The 18,436-nt window shown below is 47.7% G+C and overlaps 1 protein-coding gene across 1 annotated transcript in view; it reads right to left on the reverse strand.

Annotated features, from left to right (window-relative positions):
- Positions 1-18,436, reverse strand: part of SLIT3 (slit guidance ligand 3) — a 611,722-nt gene that overhangs the window by 131,713 nt on the left and 461,573 nt on the right. The window contains exons 8-9 of the mRNA XM_022595144.2: positions 13,323-13,486; positions 3,742-3,883 (exon numbers count right to left, since the gene is read on the reverse strand). Of these exons, the coding sequence (XP_022450852.2) occupies positions 3,742-3,883; positions 13,323-13,486 (306 nt within the window). The remainder of the gene's footprint in view (positions 1-3,741; positions 3,884-13,322; positions 13,487-18,436) is intronic.

An 18,436-nucleotide genomic window follows, 5' to 3' on the forward strand; every position in this document is an offset into this window, starting at 1 on the left:
ACAATGCAAGCGTCTAGCCTAATTCTTGAACCTGTTCTCTCAACCATAATCTTCAAAGAACTGACGGAGCTTTATGGAGGGATCTTACGCAGGTAGCTTCAGCTCCCGTGATGTGGTTTCCAACCTTTCTCACCACGCCTAATGTAAAAGTGGTGGTAGTAGTAGCCGCAGTTGTAGTAAAATAATACCAGTCACTGCTAACATAGTATATCCTACGTGCCAGACCCAATACTAAGCAGATGACAGCACATATTCATTTCACTTTCACACAAACCATTGAGACGGTACCACTAGCCTCTGAATTTTTCAGTTGAGTAAAACAAGGCTCAGAAACGTTATTTGCCAATGGCTGAAAGGCAGGGCAGAGCTAAAAGGTGGGTCTGCCTGAATTCACGGTCTACACTCTGAAGACCGTGCTTGTTGTTTGTGGCTGCTTATTTTTAGAAGTACTCTAGCTAGGTTGGCCATTCCCAGACTTCTAGATTTCATAGGCTAGGTGGTTACAGACCTCTTATTTTGTCAATTAAGGCAATCTCTGTCTGTCTATTATACATAACATTTATATATAGACTTATATTTATAATTATATAATAATAATTACACATGACTAAACACATATTTATATTACACACACATACTCATCCTTCAGTGGCCATCATTTTATAAAATGAAGAGTATTTTTAACAACAATGATAACAGAGTAAGGAAGTCTAGAAATTTAAAATAAAGGACACTTCTTGAAATGGAATATTTTTGCTCAATGCAAAAATATCACATTGTTCTTGTTATTCTTTTTTTTTTTTTTTTTTGCGGTACGCGGGCCTCTCACTGCTGTGGCCTCTCCCGTTGCGGAGCACAGGCTCCGGACGCGCAGGCTCAGTGGCCATGGCTCACGGTCCCAGCCGCTCCGCGGCATGTGGGATCCTCCCGGACCAGGGCACGAACCCGTGTCCCCTGCATCGGCAGGCGAACTCTCAACCCCTGCGCAACCAGGGAAGCCCTGTTCTTGTTATTCTTACTTGACCTCATTTAAGGAAAAACTCAGTAATAATCAGACAGCCTTTCAGAAATAACTAGTCTAGCTTAACGTTCCTTTTAAAATTCAATGTCCAGGTGTGAGCCCAATGGCCCAGGTATGGTCTGGCCTCCATGGGTCGCATCTCCAGTGGGGACGTCTGTAATTTCTCTCCCCCAGACACCTGAGCTGTGTGCCCGTGAGGCCCAGGCTGGAGGTATAGGGATGTAGAGTGGGAGAGGCGGGTGGGCAGGCCCGAGCTCCTGAATCAGGGCAGGCGTGGGGACGGCTGTGGTCTGAGACCTGGTCAGCGGAAGGTCTGTGGTTGCCAAAGAGAAAAGATAAAAACTGGCAGATGGAAGGGGAAAGGAACAAGGCGGGGCAGAGAAAGAAAGCAAGGTGCTATGGGAATCTGAAATGAGATGAATGTTGGCAGGAATTCTGTCTTGACACCCTTGTTGGGAGGCCCAGAGTCCTACCCTGGCATGGATAGAGGGGATGGCTGTTGTAATGAGGAGCACAGGGTTAAATGGGTAGAGAAAGAGACTGGGCTGGGGAGGAGGGTGGGAAGACTGTGGGTGCAGAGAGGGAAAGAAGAGGGGGGTGGATCAAGGGAGGGAGAAAAAGAGATGGGGGAACGGTACAGAAAAGGCAGAGAGGAGGGACAGGTGTAGGGTGAAATGGGGGACGAAGGGCAGGGGGTGGGGATGGGTGGTACAGGTGTGAGGTCTAAGTGAAGTCCCAGGAAGGAAGGGCTCTCCAAGGCTAGAGCAAGGGACCACAAAGAGTGAAGGCGAGTCACAGTAAAGCGCAAAGGGAATTCACTGTTGGTTTTTGCTAAAAGAAGACTGACGGCTGAGTGAAGGTGGAGGAAGGTACAGAAGGTGTGGATTTCAGGGCCAAAAGAACACACGTGGCTGGCTAGCTGCTGCCTGTGGGAAGGGTGTGGAGGCATGCGTTGTGTCCACTGGGGCTGGGGAAGAATGTTTGAAAGGGAATCAGAGAAAAGCTGACAAAGCAACTGAAGAAAGAAGAAACAAAGGCTCCCCTGTTGCAAGTTATATGTTTCTTCTCATCTCAATCAGGGTGAAACCAAAGTCATTAAAATGATCCGGCCCCTCATTACCCCTCTGACCTCATTCCCTGACACTCTTCCTTGTGTTTTCTCCATTCCAGCCACACTGGCCTTCTGGTATACCAGGCACAGTCCTACCTCAGGGCCTTTGTGCATGCTGTCCCCTCTATTTGCAATACTCTCCTCCAGATAGCCACTTGCTTTTTCTCTCACTCACTTCTTTATTTTTCTCCACCGAACCTACCATCTTCTAACATAATATCTAATTCACTTTGTTCTGTTTATTGTTTGTTGCACTGTTCCCTCAACTAGAATGCAAGCACCATAAAGGCAGAAATTTGGTCTGTTTTGTTCACTGCTGCTCCCTAAGCACAGAACAATGATTGGACCACAGTGGGCTCACAATAGATGTTTGTTGAATGAATGCATGAATGAATGAAAGGGTCAATGGGTCATCTATTGGAATGCATTGGGAACAGAAGGGCATGCATAAGAGGAGAAAGAGGAAGGGGGGAGGGGAAAAGGGAGGAGGAGGAAGGAGAGGAGGGGGAGGGGGAGGGAGAGTAGGGAGAGGAGATGATGCAGCAGAGAGGTGAGGGAAATGTATACAATATCTTTTATTTGGAGGGATTTTATCTAATGATGTTTCTAGTTGGGGGGGTTCCATCTAATCATGTGTTTAATAAAGCCATTTAAAGATGAAGGTAGAAATGAAAACAGTTATTGTCATGTAAAGAGTGACCTTCAGGTCAATGTTCACTGACCCTCTACTCAATCCAGAATGAGACACCGGCCATTTTCTAACATATGAGAGAAGAGTGGACAAGATTAAGCTACGGGGACAAACAAATTTTACTGGAGTTTTGGATACCTGTGCACACACATAGACACACACAATCTTGTCTCATTACCTAAAGCTCTAATCTAGACGACAAAAATCTGATTTGAAATGATTAAGAGCTCAGTCTCTTGCTCAGTAATAGTAGCTGTGAAATCAGTTCATTATTTCTATACTTTCCTCCTCCACCACCATTTTATAGAAGGCTTGCCCTTCTGTCAAGGGCTATATTAAGTGCTTTACATGTGGTATTTCATTTAGTTTTCACAATGACCCGTTCAGTAATACTATAATTATCACATTACTATAAACGAGAATACTAGAGACGAGGGAGAGCAATTGTTTTGCCCATAATCACAAACAGCTAGTACATGGTAGAGCCAGGATATAATCCCGGGGTGACTCTAGGGCAGGGACTGGCCAACCTTTACTGCAAAGGGCCAGACAGAAGATATATTAGGCTTGGTGGGCTGTAAGTTCCTTTGTCACAACTATTCAGTAATGCCCTACAAGAACAGCCATAGGCAATACATAAATGAATGGGTGTGGCTGTGTTCCAGTAAAACTTTATTTACAAAGATAGGTGGTGGACATACTTGGCCCATGGGCTGTCATTTGCTGACTGTGCTCTAGAATCTATGCTCTTGACCCCTGAGCCATCATACCTGGGAAAGCCTGGAAAGAGAGCAAAGAGATTGCTGAGTGCTTTCAACAGTCAGCTCTAACAGCCCAGCATGCCACCAGCCTGTGGGGGACTGGCTGAGACCAAGAGGCGAACTCGCCAGGGACAGAGGGCGGCAGACAGGCACTTACATTTCAACGATGCCCTCTGGCAAGTTGGCGGGGATCTCCATCAAGCCCTTCCCTCGACAGTCCACGATGTTATTACTGCAAGTGCAGGCTGAAGGGCAGGAGATGGAGTTGGCATTGCAGGATGGAGGCTCTGAGTGCGGCCCTGTGGGATCAGAACACAGTGGTCAATTCATGTCAGTGTCAGCAACCGCCTGGGCTTTTGTGTCCCTTAACCAGCTTCCCAAGGAGGCAGCGTTACCTGATCAGCTACCTGAAAAATCATCACCAGCTAACATCGGCCCTCAGCTGGGAGACACAGCTGCCGCTGGCTAAACATTCAGCCAAGAGGAGAGAGTCTACCCGTGACCTGACCATTTCTAGATTGTTCCACTTGCTCTGTCATCCCCTCATCCTTAGTCTTTCAGAGACAGAGTTGCTCTCAGAATCAATCACACATGAAGATATGCCACTGGTATGCAAAGAGCATACACTGGGACTACTTTTTCAGGGAGTCCAATGTCTGAATGACATTCCAGGGTTTTGGGCTTTTATCTGGGGCTTGGATACCACATGTAGACACACCTTCATTTCTTTCTCAAGTGGCTGGAAATCACTATCAAAACCAAGTGGGAAGAGAAAAGGTGACAGAATTTCCTCACTTGGGGCACTGATGTTGCCCAAGTGTCAACAGAGCCATCAACAGCGACATCCAAGGCCTTTTCAAACAGCTTTTATGTCCAAAGAACATGCAGATAAAACTTATCTCATTAGAAAAAAAGTGAATAAGTTACTACATATTTTGGAATCTTAGTTTTTGTTTGTTTGTTTGTTTTTGTTTTTTTGCGGTACGCGGGCCTCTCACTGCTGTGGCCTCTCCCGTTGCGGAGCCCAGGCTCCAGACGTGCAGGCTCAGCGGCCATGGCTCACGGGCCCAGCTGCTCCGCGGGATGTGGGATCTTCCCGGACCGGGGCACGAACCCGTGTCCCCTGCATCGGCAGGCGGACTCTCAACCACTGTGCCACCAGGGAAGCCCGGAGTCTTAGTTTTGTTTGAGGTGAGAACCCATATGAATTTATCACAAAGTGGTAAAAAACCCAAGAAAATGGCAAGGAAGGAGCTTATTTAGAAAGCTGAATGAAGATAAACATATTAGCAAACTAACTCAAGATTCAAAGAGTCATAAGAATCTTAATCCCTTTCTCTGGTGGTCACACCAAATTGCTAACAGAAGTAAATTCAAACATCTTAAAGACACTGTATAACAGCTATGACTGTTTCTTCAAAGTAAGGTAAGAATCGCAAACCTGTGGTTAGTCTTTCAACTGTGGACACTGTGGTCCAAAAGGTAAACTCAACCCAATGGCCTTCTCAGGACCTTATCCCATTCCTGGGGATCCAGCTAGCAGGGATGATTTCAATGTCTTTCCAGATCCACCTCCCTGAGCAAAGGGCCATGGGCTGAGACCAAACTCAGGCTAACTCTGCAAACATCCTCACTGCTCAGACATGGACCGTCTGGCTGGGGACTCTTGGAGAGAGATTAAATGTGAAGCATGGAAAATATCTGTAGGCAAAGATGATTTTGGTTTGGCCCCTGGAGAGGCTGAGGCTGGGAAGCCAGAGCGAGTCTAGCTACAGTGGTAGAATCAGAGGACTGATCGGGCCTGGGGCAAGTCCTCGTTTGGACAGTGAGTGAGCCTTAAAGCAGAGGCTCCCCTCTCCACGTTCAGCAGTCCCTATACTTGGGGGTGGTCCTTCTGCAAGACTCAAATCGATGCCTATGGCTTAATCTGGAACATTTACTTTGCCAGAAAGTGCAACCCAGTGACCAAAGATTCTTACTTCCCTTGGCCTCACTTTCACACACACACACACACACAATTTAAAAACATCCTCTTAAGTGGAACATTCGAGCAAATATTCTTGTCTAGGGTACAAGGACTTCAAACTCTCCAATGTCACACTAGTGGATCTAACAGAGACCATGGAAAATGCCAGAGAGATGACAACTTACATTAAAATTTCCAAGTGGAACATTCTCTGAGAGAGAGGTGATGCTGGCTTTGTTCCAAACTGGGCAAGTTTTTACATTTCTGAGAAAATGACAACCCCAGAGAGCCAGCCTGTAAGAACCTCAGATCAGGAATGAGACTGTTGTGGCCAAGAGTGTGGGCTCTGGAGTCCCACCGGCTCAATTTGAACCCTGGTTCTATCCTATCATCCTTATGTCCCCGTGCCTCAGTTTTCCCTACCTGTAAAATGGGGAAAACGACAATACTTACTTCATAGCATGGCTTTATTGCTAAGGCAAAGGAAATTAATGCATGTAAAATATCAATATTTAGAAGGGGCATTGGCAAAGAGTTAGCGCTTAGTCGTGTTATTTGTTATTGTTTTTGTTGTTATTATTATTATCATTATTTTTTGGCTGCACCATGCGGAACACGGAACTTCCCAGACCAGGGATCGAACCCTCGCCCCCTGTGGTGGAAGCATGGAGCCTTAACCACTGGACCACCAGGGAAGTCCTGTTGTTGTTATTATTAATAATGGGTCTGGCTCTGCCACGAATTGTCTACAAGACCTCAGGCAAGTCACAGTACCCCTGCCCCCGAGTTTTACTGCTGCCATCTTGGTGAAGTTTGGACTGCGTGACTTCTGAAGTCCTTTCTGGGTCTAGAGATCGACTGCTGTTCTTCAGAAAAATGGAAGCAGAAGGATCAGAAGGCACCTAAAAGCTTTCCCTCCTCTGCTGCATCTCTTTGCAGGTGGCAAAGAGGATCTACAGTGGGCAGGGCTCGCGTCCCCTCACCTGCATCCTCCCAAGGAGGCTGGGAGCGCCAGGACTGCAGGCGTCAGGGCTTTTGAAGTGTAGATGGTGCTCCCCAAAGAAAACTGCCATGCCTGGCCCTGAATATCAAGGGGCGCCGGTGCCTGACCAGCCAGGGAGACACGCCACATCCCGCACCTTACTGGATGGGAAGCATCAGGGGCTCCATGGAGCCCTGAGCCTGAGCACTTGTCTTTCCATCCACTGGGGCACAGGGTATCAGAAGGCCATCCCTCTTTTGTTCTGTCAAAATATTACTTAATGGGGTGTGTCAGAAAAGAGCGGAAGAAAGGCATTATGTTTTAGGGCTCACATGGGCAACAGAAAGTTCTGAAATGGAGTTTCTTCAAAGGTACCCCTTCTGACTTCTGTGCTGAAATGAATTCTGTTTCAACCAGACCCAGGCTGCAGCCTTGAGTCCCTCTGGGAACGAGCTGTGTCTTTCACAGGGTGGCTCTGATTTGGAAGAAAGGGTGTGCTACATTGCAAAGGATGTTGTCAAGGCCAAATAGGATTTGAAGAGCTTCCTTAACCAGGTCACTAACGACACCTTTTATTACGCAGAGAGAAACAACAGTAATTATAGTCTCTGTCAGCATCCCGGGCTGGCAGCTCCCCAGCTAGGTATTCACACATGGCAAGGATGCTACCCTCTGGTTGAAACAAAACACTTCAGGTTTAAGCCGGGGTTGAAAGATGAGTTTGTTTTCCCTGGCAACATTCCCCCTTAATCAATGCTGGAGGAACCAAGCCTATTTCCCTCTGGGTCTCTGAGTCCTGTGTGGTGGGAGTCCTTCCCCTTTGCTTTCTGTCTCTGGACAGAGACTAGCATATAAGTCCTACAAGGTCAGTGACCTTTTCTGTCTTATTCACTATTATATTCTCAGTGCCTAAAAGAGGGCCTGGCACAAAACACTCAATAAACACACCTTGGGTGAGTGAGAGGATGAATACATGAATGAAATTGCCCCAGAAGCCTTAGAGACATGGGGACTGAATGCCACCAAGCTACGGAGGTGAACGATTCTTCTGGAAGGACCGTGAGGGGAGGTGCCCTGAGTTCTGAGTGCCCTGGGCACTGGTCCATAGCATCAGCCTCAGAGTGGGGAAACGGAGTGGAAATGGGTAGACAGGACTCTCATGACTGAAGCTCAGGTCTTTCTATCACAGCAAAGGCCATCTGTGCAGTCCCCTGAGGCCCCCTCTGAGCCTAGCTCACCTGCACAGGTCAGGTGTCCTAGGTCCTCTGTCGACCTCTGTCAGCAAATCCATCCCTCCCAGCCTTTCCTGTCCACACACATTGAGGCTAAAGAGAGTGACGCAGGAGACAGTAGATTTCCAAGGGGGACAAAGCGAGGAAACACCTACCTTTCTACCCAGAAAATTCTATGACTACAAGCTAGGAAGAAGAGAGGAACGCGAGCAGAGTTTTTATACTGGGGTAGAAGGAGTCTCTGTGCCTCCTTGATGGAAAGGGTCTCTCTAGGTGTGTGCCTACCTGCATGCACGTGTGTGTCCCTGTTGTATAATGCGTTCTCAGGGGGGCTAGGTATCCTCATGGTCCTCGAGGGAGCCTGCCGGCTGGTACCACTGCCTCTTCTCCCTGGCACAGCAAGGGCCTTAAATCAGAGCGCATTGATGAACCGGCAAGCAGACCCCCTGTCATGTACTTTCTAAGACGTTCTCTTATAAACTTAGGAGTGCATGTGGGCTTGTTCTTCCTTTCTTCATTTTAAAATAAGTGCCCAGGGGCTTCCCTGGTGGTGCAGTGGTTGAGAGTCCGTCTGCCGATGCAGGGGACGCGGGTTCGTGCCCCGGTCCGGGAAGATCCCACATGCCATGGAGCGGCTGGGCCCGTGAGCCATGGCCGCTGAGCCTGCGCGTCCAGAGCCTGTGCTCCGCAACGGGAGAGGCCACAACAGTGAGAGGCCCACGTACCGCAAATAAAATAAAATAAAATAAAACAAGTGCCCAGGTTCTCTGCTCTCAGAACTCTTCCATTCCCAGTGCTAAAATGCTACTGCCCTGGGGTGGAAGGATGTCCTGATCAGAGTAGGGAGATGGGGATGTGGGCCGAGTACCTGTCTCTCTTCTGGGGGCCCATCTCACCTTTCCTTAATCACTGCAGCTCTGGAATTTCAATCTGGAGCCAAAGCCACCTCTGTGCCTAATAAGGAGGTAGCTGAGATGCCCAGCCTCCCTTCAGATGTCTCCTAAGACTCCCTGGACTGTGGCCTGATGTCTGGAGGGAGGGCAGAGCAGAGCTTGGGGGGAACGGAGGTGCTGGCCCTTCCCGCTCTTACTGGTCATCAAGGGAGCTGCTTCCCAGCCCAGGGGGCCGTCAACGCGCGAGAGGGCAGGAATGTGTTCCCAGCTAGACCTCTCACAGGGCAAGTGCCTGTGGTCACCAGCATGGACATTGTACCAATTATCCTCCCTCTGCTGACTGCACAATTCTCCCTCCGGGTCTGAGAAAGAAGAAAGATGGAGAGGTGACCGGGGATATGATGACTGCCCAGCTCTGACCCCATCTTTGTTCTTCTGCTCATTGGCAAATGGGAATGATCATCACCCTGAAAGCCAAAGGCTCTAACTTGTCTGCCCAGATAAGTGGGGCAGAGGTCACCGAGCTCCAGACCCAGAGAGGGCCATGGAGATGGTGGGGGAAACAGAAGCCCTGAGAGAGGAGTGTACCTGCCCGTGGACACAGTCGTGGCCAATCTAATAATGACCATCATTCTCATAACAGTAGCTAACGTTTATAGGATGTTTCCTATGCACTGCATTGCGTGCTTTGTATATATCACCTCACTTGATCCTCATAAAACCCCTGTCGTAGATCCCTTATTATTATTCCCATAATAGAAGGACTCTTCTACCATCTCCTCTGCCAAAAAGACACCCACCATGCCTCTCTATTGCCATGAAGTGGAAAACCATCAAAGCCTTGGAATCTCAGGAAGCAGGAAAGGAGGCTCAGGGGTGAGACATGTATTGTGTCAGCTACCCTGGAGATGGCTGGACACTCTTGCATTAGAGCCGTTGTTTCTTTCTGTCTTTAAAGAGGACTTCACCCAGTAGAGTGTGGAGAGTTGGAAAATCAACTGGCCTCGTGAGCGCGTGGAAATAAATTAATTCCAGTATTCAAATTAAGCATCCCTATTGGCCTCTGGTCTTTCAAAAGCCAACAACAGACTGCAACGACAATGGGACTTGAGCAATTATGATGAGAATATAAATGAACGTGATTTAAATACCAGAGGCATGATAATTTGGAGAATGGCTAAATAAACCTAATAATCTCATTCCTTCAATGTCCAATTATGGTGTTTTAATTAAAACCTCCTAAGGAAATGGGTGGCTAGTCATGGCTCACCTTAATTAACTTTATACCTAGTAACTAGTCTCAAATTAAAAAAAAAAAAAAGAAGTAGAAGGGGAAAGTTTCTTGTTTCCAAGGAGATACACCTATTTCATTTTTAATAATAACTGAGGAAGAGTTTGTTGAGAGGCTCTTAGGATCCAGCACTATTCTAGGTATTGGGGCACCGGAAAAAAATGTAAGACATGGCCCCTTATTACTAGAAGACAAGATTAATCTTCATGAAAATATATCTCACATTCAAAGGCAAAGGACAGATACATGTGAAATGGGTGGACAAACCAATGGGTTCAAAGATATTCAGAGGAAAGAGATAACTGACTCAAGAGGTCAAATATTTAGCTACTACCCTTGAGTTACAAATTGTAACTGGTAGAAACTTTCTCAGATTAAGGGATCAGAAAATTGACACACGGAAGACAAATCCTAGAGTTTAAACTCCAAAATAAGCCCTTTAGCTAAGGATGGAAAAAAATATTCAACTTGCAACTCACGTGAGCCTAATCATGGCCAAAGCAGAACCTTTTCTCCAATCTGCTGTATGAACTCATAAAGTCCACTGAGGGACCCTTCTAGTCCTAGGGCCCTAACTTCCTCTTAAAACAAGGAAAATTAACAGAGAAATCCTTTCAGCAAGAGCTAAAGGAAACCAAGCAGTCCTGTTGCATATCATAGAAAACTGTTAATAATAAATAAGAGTCTCCCACCCTTGTGAAAAATGCCCAGCTGTCTCCCCGGGAGAGGAAAATAAATGCCTCCGATTGAAGGGGACCGTTGACAGAGGGGATGAATTTTGCCAGAGTGAGCCACTAGCAAATTTCTGGGTTAGCTGCGGTGATAAGGAACCAGTAGGCCGGACTTCTGGGGAGAAGAGGCTGGGCTCCAGACAGCCAGATTTAATTCAAAGGCAGATATCAGGGACTTGGGCAGGCAGGGCCCTCACAGGCTGAGAGAGATAAAGCTCTTTCCTGTCTCTGGAGTCATGCGTTGGGTGAATTTTTCGATACCGTGTAGGGGCGCAGGGAGGTTTTTCTAAGGCTGCCTCAACAGGGGCCAGTGGTGATGAATACGCATAGGGATGGTTTAATTGCTGCCCCATGCCTTTCTTTCTCCTGAGCAGACGACTTCTATTTTTAAAGAGATGTCCATGCTCCTCCTTTCTTGACTGAAGTCCTCCTCCTGCGGGTTATGGGAGGAATAGCTTGCATGAGGAGGGACCCTGGTGGTTTTGCAGCTTTAAACAAGGGCCATCAGGCCTGTCCCAAACCGCCTCATTCGGATGCCTCGCTGGGCTCTGCCGTGGGGCAGGGCCTGCACCCTCAGAAGTGGGCTGCATCTCATGGTAGGGGGGTTGGTCGGTACATGAAAATAGCCCATTTCTTTGACCTCCTGTGCGTGCACAGGCTGTCTTGCTCCACGCTGCTTCCCCTGGCATCCTTTCATCACAGCCTCACCACCTACCTTGAACAAATCATGAAAGACGTAGTACTTTTGGGAGAGGGTGCTCCTCCTGAACCCCACTCATGAGGTCGGTTGTTCATTCGTTACAGATGTTCAATTCACCAGTTCTCCCCGCCATTGTACCTGACTTACTTTTCAGAACGTTGCCCTGCACAGCATCCTATTTTGATGCCTGGGAAAAGCATCTAAAAAATTCCCCCACGCATAGGGGCCCTAATACGTCACTCCCCTAAATTCATACTACTAGTGAGAGGGTGGAGATTAACAGCATATTCATGTCTGCAGTCTGTGGATTAAATTCTCGTGTCCTTAAAAGACACCTGGCCTCGTATGAAGAAGTTACAGCCCATCACTAGCAATGGGCTTTGATTGCTATAAACAGGGGATATGATAAAGGTCCTAGTCACCTATGTAACTATTAACCCACCTGAGAGATCCAGTTTTTTCAGAGGAGGGAGACCTGGGGCAGTAACATTTCCAGGACCCAGGAGGATCAGCCTCCCGGCCCTGGGTTTTGAGTCCTGACTGCTGCTGGGTAAGCAATGTCTCGGCGCTCCCTTGATGGGAAGGTGCTTTCGTGACGAAGCACCTTCGTGTTGGCATTCGTGTTGGTGCGCAGCTTTAAACTTTGTACCCACCCATAATAATGTGTTTTAACCTCCTCCCTAATTAGTTTTTCTCAATAGCTTTTGGATGACTCCTGCACTCTATAATTATTTCTTTCACTGGCACTTATGCCGATATTGTACCCTTTTCCTAATAATTACTGTAATTACAGTCACTATATTTGAGTTGGGTGTCTGTGTGATAAACGGTTTTATTATGCGTTTGATGGAAAGTGATTTCTATGTGGCGTCTATAGCAAATTGTTGAGGTACTGCTCTGAAACATGTTAAAATGTTTTTGGGTATTAAATGACTTGATAAAGTTGTAACATGACAGGAGAAAGCAGCAGAGCAGCCTTTAGAAGCCACTGGTTCCCAATTCCAGGACTGAGCTCCTGGATCTCAGGAATGCATCTTTGGGGAACTCCTCAACTGAATACTCTTTTTTTTTTTTTTTTTTTTTTTTTTGAGGAAATCAAGAGATTAGCTTACTTCCTTGCCACCAGAAAAGGGAAGAATGGATGGGATTGGGCAATGTCAATGAAAAGTAAAAACAAACAAGCAAACAACATTTAGGACCCAAGGCAAAGGCGACATCCTCTGGGAAACTTTTCTCAGGTCACTCAGCCACCTCCCATCCTGGAGAGATGAGCTGCCTTCAGTCATGTGCAAGCACAGCTCTGTTTTCAGTACTACATGGGCACCTGTGCTTCTATTACAGTTCGATTACCCACAGATCAAACTCTCGTGTTTGCTCAGCATTTTGTGGGCCCACTAAACTATAATAATTAAGCTCCACTCATTAGCTCTTACCAAGTGCTGTGTATTATGCTAAGTGCTTTATATGCATTATTTCACTTAATCCTCCCACCCATCCCTGGAGTTATGGACTACGATTTTTTCTATTTTGCAGACATGCAGTAACTTACCAAAGTCACACACCATTAAGGGACAGAGCTAAGATTTCCAGCCAAGCAGGCTGACCTCATAGCCTCTATTAGCCTGACTCTCAATTTCTAGGAGCAAATGGGCGATAGGAACGGGTTTGGCCAATGCTAAAGTACCTAGTGGACCCTGAGGCTTAACAGGAAGTGATTCATGAGTTCCTTGAGCATTTTCCTTTACCAGATGGCAAGAGCTTCTTTTCTGGAACACGTGGAGGCACCTTAGAGTTCTTTAAGTGACTGGCGAATGCCGGGGCAACCTGCGAGGCTCCACGCCGAGCTCTGGGGTGTGTGTTCAAGGCCAAGGTGATGTTAAGGAGAGCTCACAGGTGGGCGAGTCACAGGACAGGAGGGGAGGGGAGTGGTGGGGTCACCTCACCTGGGCACACGTACTCCTTCTTCTGCACGTCCGCCACGTTGAAGCCCCTCAGGTGCACAGGAGCCATGCAGAGAGTGAACTGGCCAATGGTCCGCCGCTGTCGCAGCCAATCCGAGAGCCAGGCCAGGTGACAGTCGCAGTACAGGTGGTTGGAGTGGAGGCGCCTGGGAGAGGGAGGGACAGAGGGAAGATGCCGTCACAGCAGGAAGTGGGGAGGGTGCCATTGTCTGCATAGAGTGGGCTGAACCTCCATGCCCTTTGCCCAGTGTGACAGTCCTTGGGAGCCCGGGGGAGCACACTGTCCTCTGCACCGCGGAATCACCACGGGAGCCTCAACCCTGTTATTGCCAAGCCACCAATGACAGTCATCTTCTCGTGCCGCCCACATCCAATGGAGGCCTCCAGGCTTCTGAGCAATTCCCATCTTTTAATAGTGTTTCCACCCTTTTCTTTCCCACTCAGGAAAGCCTCAACACATAGAAGAGGGAGGGGGACATTATTACAGCGATGATCCTGATTCAGGTCAAACTTCCAAAAGCGTGACTCAGGTGTAGCTTTCCGTACTTTAGCTAGCCCTGGTTACAGATGCTTTACAACAGCTTCTTAATCTCCACGCTCCAGTCTGTGGTGAACTGTGGCAGAGATCTGCTGTTGTCTTTTCTCTCCTTCCTTCGTTTTCTCTCTAAGTGTCCCTTTAATGGACCCCCTGTGTGTCATGCTGGTGAGCCTAAAACCAATACCGCTGTGTGTACTAGCTAGGGTAAGCAGGGAACAGAGAGAAGGGTACTTTCTGAAGGATGCACCTTCTCTTCATCCTCCTATTTAAATAAGGTGTTTACAGACTCTTGTAATCCACAGCACTTTCTTCAGAGTGCCCTTCATAGCCTTCCCAAGTTCAAGTCCACCTGGTGTATTTGCTATTCTGACTGGTTCGGTGCCTCTGAAAAGGCTTTTTATCCATCTTCAGGACTCTTGGGCTTTCTCCCTCTAGTAGCTGTGGTTCCAGATCAGCTTCTCACCCTGGAGTGAATAAGATTCCTGAGAGGGATCTTCAGGTTCCACGTCTGAGGGGAGCCTCATCTGGTTAAGTTGAATTTCCTTTCCACTGTCTGGAGGGCAACCTAAGGATACCCAGGGGATCCTAAAGGTTCTTCCCCAAGGTTTCTGCATCAGGGGTTTCCAACTTCCACAGTCCCTACAAACTTAGATCATTAGCAGTGGCGGTAGGTGAGTTTTAGTCACCACAGCTTATCATATACTTGGCTTTCTGATGCAAATTTCAACTGCCCCATTCTGTACCTGCTCATCAGTCAGCAGTATCTTGGGACTTTCAAGTACTCTGTGTCATGCCAGTTAATACTGAGTGGCAGACCGAAGCAGTGGCTCAGGCTACATCCATGTCTGAAATGGAGACAGCTGAAGGGCTCTTGACCACACTCCACTTAGTGTAAGGTCGACATTGCTAAACACTGGCCAAGTGTAGCTCACCTGCGCTGCCTGCCAGCAGAGTCTCCCTGGCCCTGCACGGGTGCAAACCTCGGGCAGGCCAGGGCCACCAGGGACCTTGGCAGACTCAGGGTGGGGGTCCCAGATCCCATAACATCAGACTGACTAAACGAACCCATATCCCACCTAGAATGTCATTTTTTTCCGCTGAAAAATATTTGAAAAGATTTTTTACGATTTTGTTGAAACATGATTAATTTGGATGTTATAATTTTCTTTTTGTATTTCAGAGCCAATACTTAAAAGTCAAAGACAACTGCATATACCCCCGGGACCAAGATACTGCGCCTGTAATGGGCCCCAAGCAATGCTCGCCTCTGAACATCAAAGCTCAGGCCCCGATGCTGTGGAAACAAGCCTGGCTCCCTCTTAGTCTGGCACTCCAGGAAGAGGTACGACAGGTGGGAAGCGGGAGGGAAGGCAAAATCCTAACCTGGAGGGAAGGACCTCAGTTCTAAGAAGGAAGGCAAGACCTCTGTGTATTCAACAAAGATGACCACTTTGTGCCAAGGATGGAGGGGGGCCTGGTGTTGGACTTGGAGCTGGTTACTCTTTCCCAGAGAATATGAAGGGGAGGAGGGAATTCCTTTTCTGCATTGGGACTTTTTGGGAAATAGCAGCATGAGGGAAAATGATCTGTCTCCTGACCCATCAGTGAGCTGCTGAGAGACAGAGAGAGAGAGAGGGAGAGAGAGATGATTGCGCGGCCAGGAATACACCACCAGATATAAAGGCTGTCTAGGAAAAAAGTGACAGTGGGTCAGTTCTTAGTGACAAGGCAGAGCAGAGGTAGGCTGCAGTGGCATGCCCAGGTTGAGGTGCCAGAATTTTCTGTGTGCCTTTTAATGAGTTTGGCTTTTATTAGGAAAGGCAGTTACCCTCTTTGGCACTGAGGTATGGAAGCTAAGGAAACAAGGCGGATCAATGCAAACAAATTCCCATCAGTTCCAATCAGAGGTAAGAGACCAATGGAACAACAAAAATGAGGTTTAGGTAAGTCAGATCCTTACTGAGCTGATTAATTTCTGGGATAATCAAAATGTCAGCGGTTTCCCTTTTGGAAGTTTATATTAGGTTGGTTGTTCCTTAATCCCCACTGGCCAGCCCCAAGCTACCTCCTTTTTTTTTTTTTCCTTTGCGGAGCACAGGCTCCGGACACACAGGCTCAGCGGCCATGAGCTCACAGGCCCAGCCGCTCCGCGGCATGTGGGATCCTCCCGGACCGGGGCACGAACCCGTGTCTCCTGCATTGGCAGGCGGACTCGCAACCACTGCGCCACCAGGGAAGCCCAAGCTACCTCCTTTTTAAACCTTGCTACAGATGGCCCTTATCCCTTTGTCCATTTCTGTAGGAATTTCTCCTCTCGTAAGTACGACCATCGAAAAGAGGTGACCCAAACTGCGTTTGAATCCATGTGAAGGCTCTTGTCAAAAGCCCAGGACAGTGGACAGGCTCAGATCTCCCCCTCTTGGAATTTTACGCAGCAGAAGGGCTGGAGAGCCGAGCTGGGCAGAGTCTTTCAAGCTGCCTTTTACATCATGTTCCGTAGATCAAATTGAGCAATGTTATCCCAAATACGAACGTTAAAAGAAAAAGAATCTTGATGATCTTGAAACTTGAGCCCAGACACTGCCAGAAGTATTTCTAGTTTTCTTGAGTGAGAAGAGACATTATCTTAATTACTTTCAATAACTTTTGTGATGGCAATGACACAAGGAGGGTGGCCTCCAGTGGCCTTTCAGCCATGTGGAAGCTCCGGTCTCCCCTTCCTCAGCTCACCTGATGCTCTTCTGCTTTTGTTCCTACTGAATGGGACAAGCTCAGGTTCTGATGTCATAGTGCCAGCATCTGACATAGGCTCTGTGCTTTTCGACTTTGACCTTGGGCAGCAATCTAATCCTGGGCCTCAGTGTTATCATCTATAAAGTGGGGATATTAATGGTGCCTCCTTGCTTGGGCCATTGTGAGGATTGAAATGATTCATGGAAAATGCTAAGCGCAAGGCCTAGGACACCGTGAACTACCGAAGAAATGTTTGCTCTTATTATTTTTACTGTGAGGAGACTAGCTCCAGACTTCAGGCTCTTCCCAACCCAAGGCCCTGCCTGTACAAGGCTGTCATTTCTTAGCCACCAAAGCATCAAGGCGGCTGGGTGGTTCCTGTCAGTTGTTCTGTGGTCTTTTGCAGACAGAAACACCATATTTCATGTTGGCGAAACCACTTTTACAGAAGATAAGGTGAATGAATACAAATGCCAATTTGTAAAAGGTGCCTTTTAGCCACAGATGCTAAATTAAATTTCCAGCAAATCCTTTTAGAGAGGGTCAGCATTCATTTTCTATAAAATGTGGCTTTCTGAATTCAATATAAAAGCTTTCCTTCAGAAATCCCATTTACGGCTTCCTTCCTCTCTCCTCTTCCCCCCTTTCTCCACCACCAGCGCTCCCCCCTCACCACCGCACTTTAATTACAGTGAAGGGGGATTAGTCAGCTCAAGTCTCTGGGGAATTCTCTACAGAGCCATCTCTGAAATTAAACTAAAGAGAAAATGGCAGCAGGCAGGGAGCAAAGAGAACAGACGAGATTGATGGATTGATCTGAACTCATCAGATGAGTGCTCAGGACCACAGGGAAGTGTGACAGCAGAAACAAGGAGAAAAAACTCTCCTACCCTCTTCCCCCACCCTTACAACAACCCAACAAAGATCCAGGCCTCACCATCTTCCCTGCCTCCCGTGGACCCCTCCCTGCTCTCTTATTGATGCTTTTCAACTGAAAATAACAGGAGGGGAGGTAGAAATCACAAAGCAGCCGCCCACAGGAGCTGGACTGCTGGTTGCGCAGGTGAGAGCCGTACTTCTTCTATTCAACCTACTCGCCTGGGGAGATGCGGGCCCAGCACCCTGAGGACCCAGTGATTTCTCCTGCACCATTCCCTTTAATCAATCAATCAATCTATCTATCTATCTATCTACCTAGGCAGCACCGTGCAGCATGTAGGATGTGGGATCTTAGTTCCCCGGCCTGGGATCGAACCCGTGCCCCCTGCATTGGGAGTGTGGAGTTTTAACCACTGGACTGCCTGGGAAGTCCCACCACCCTCTTTTAAAAGGAAAGGAAGCAGATAGATTTTCTTGGCTGAATTCTGCTACCCCATGAGGGATCAGAGGAAGAAATGGGCACAATGATGGAAGCTGAGCTTGGGTCCTCCTTCTATATACTAACTAGTATTTGTTGTGTGGACACCATGACCAGGCACTTTACATGTTAGTACATGTCATTTCCACCATAACTTTGAGGCAAGCACTTATGAATTCACTATCTATGAAGAACAGAGAGATGAAGCAACTTGCCCAGAGTAAGTGGCGGAGCTCGTATTTAACCTCAGGTCTGTCTGACTCCCAACTCTGTGTCCCTCTGAGGGTTCTCTGTATCATCTCCTCATCAATGCTTCATTGATCTTTGCTTCATTCTTACCTGAGATAAGGTCACCTTCTCACTAACGCAGGGGTCTCAAACCTTATAAGTATTGAGATCTCCTGGAGGGCTTGTTAGAAACAGATGGCTGGGTCCACCCCCGAGATTCTGATTCCATGGGTCTGAGGT

Source organism: Delphinapterus leucas, chromosome 3, assembly GCF_059928025.1.
Source record: "Delphinapterus leucas isolate spDelLeu-1000000601 "Yukka" chromosome 3, BTC_Dleu_Yukka2, whole genome shotgun sequence".
NCBI classification, from domain to species: domain Eukaryota; kingdom Metazoa; phylum Chordata; class Mammalia; order Artiodactyla; family Monodontidae; genus Delphinapterus; species Delphinapterus leucas.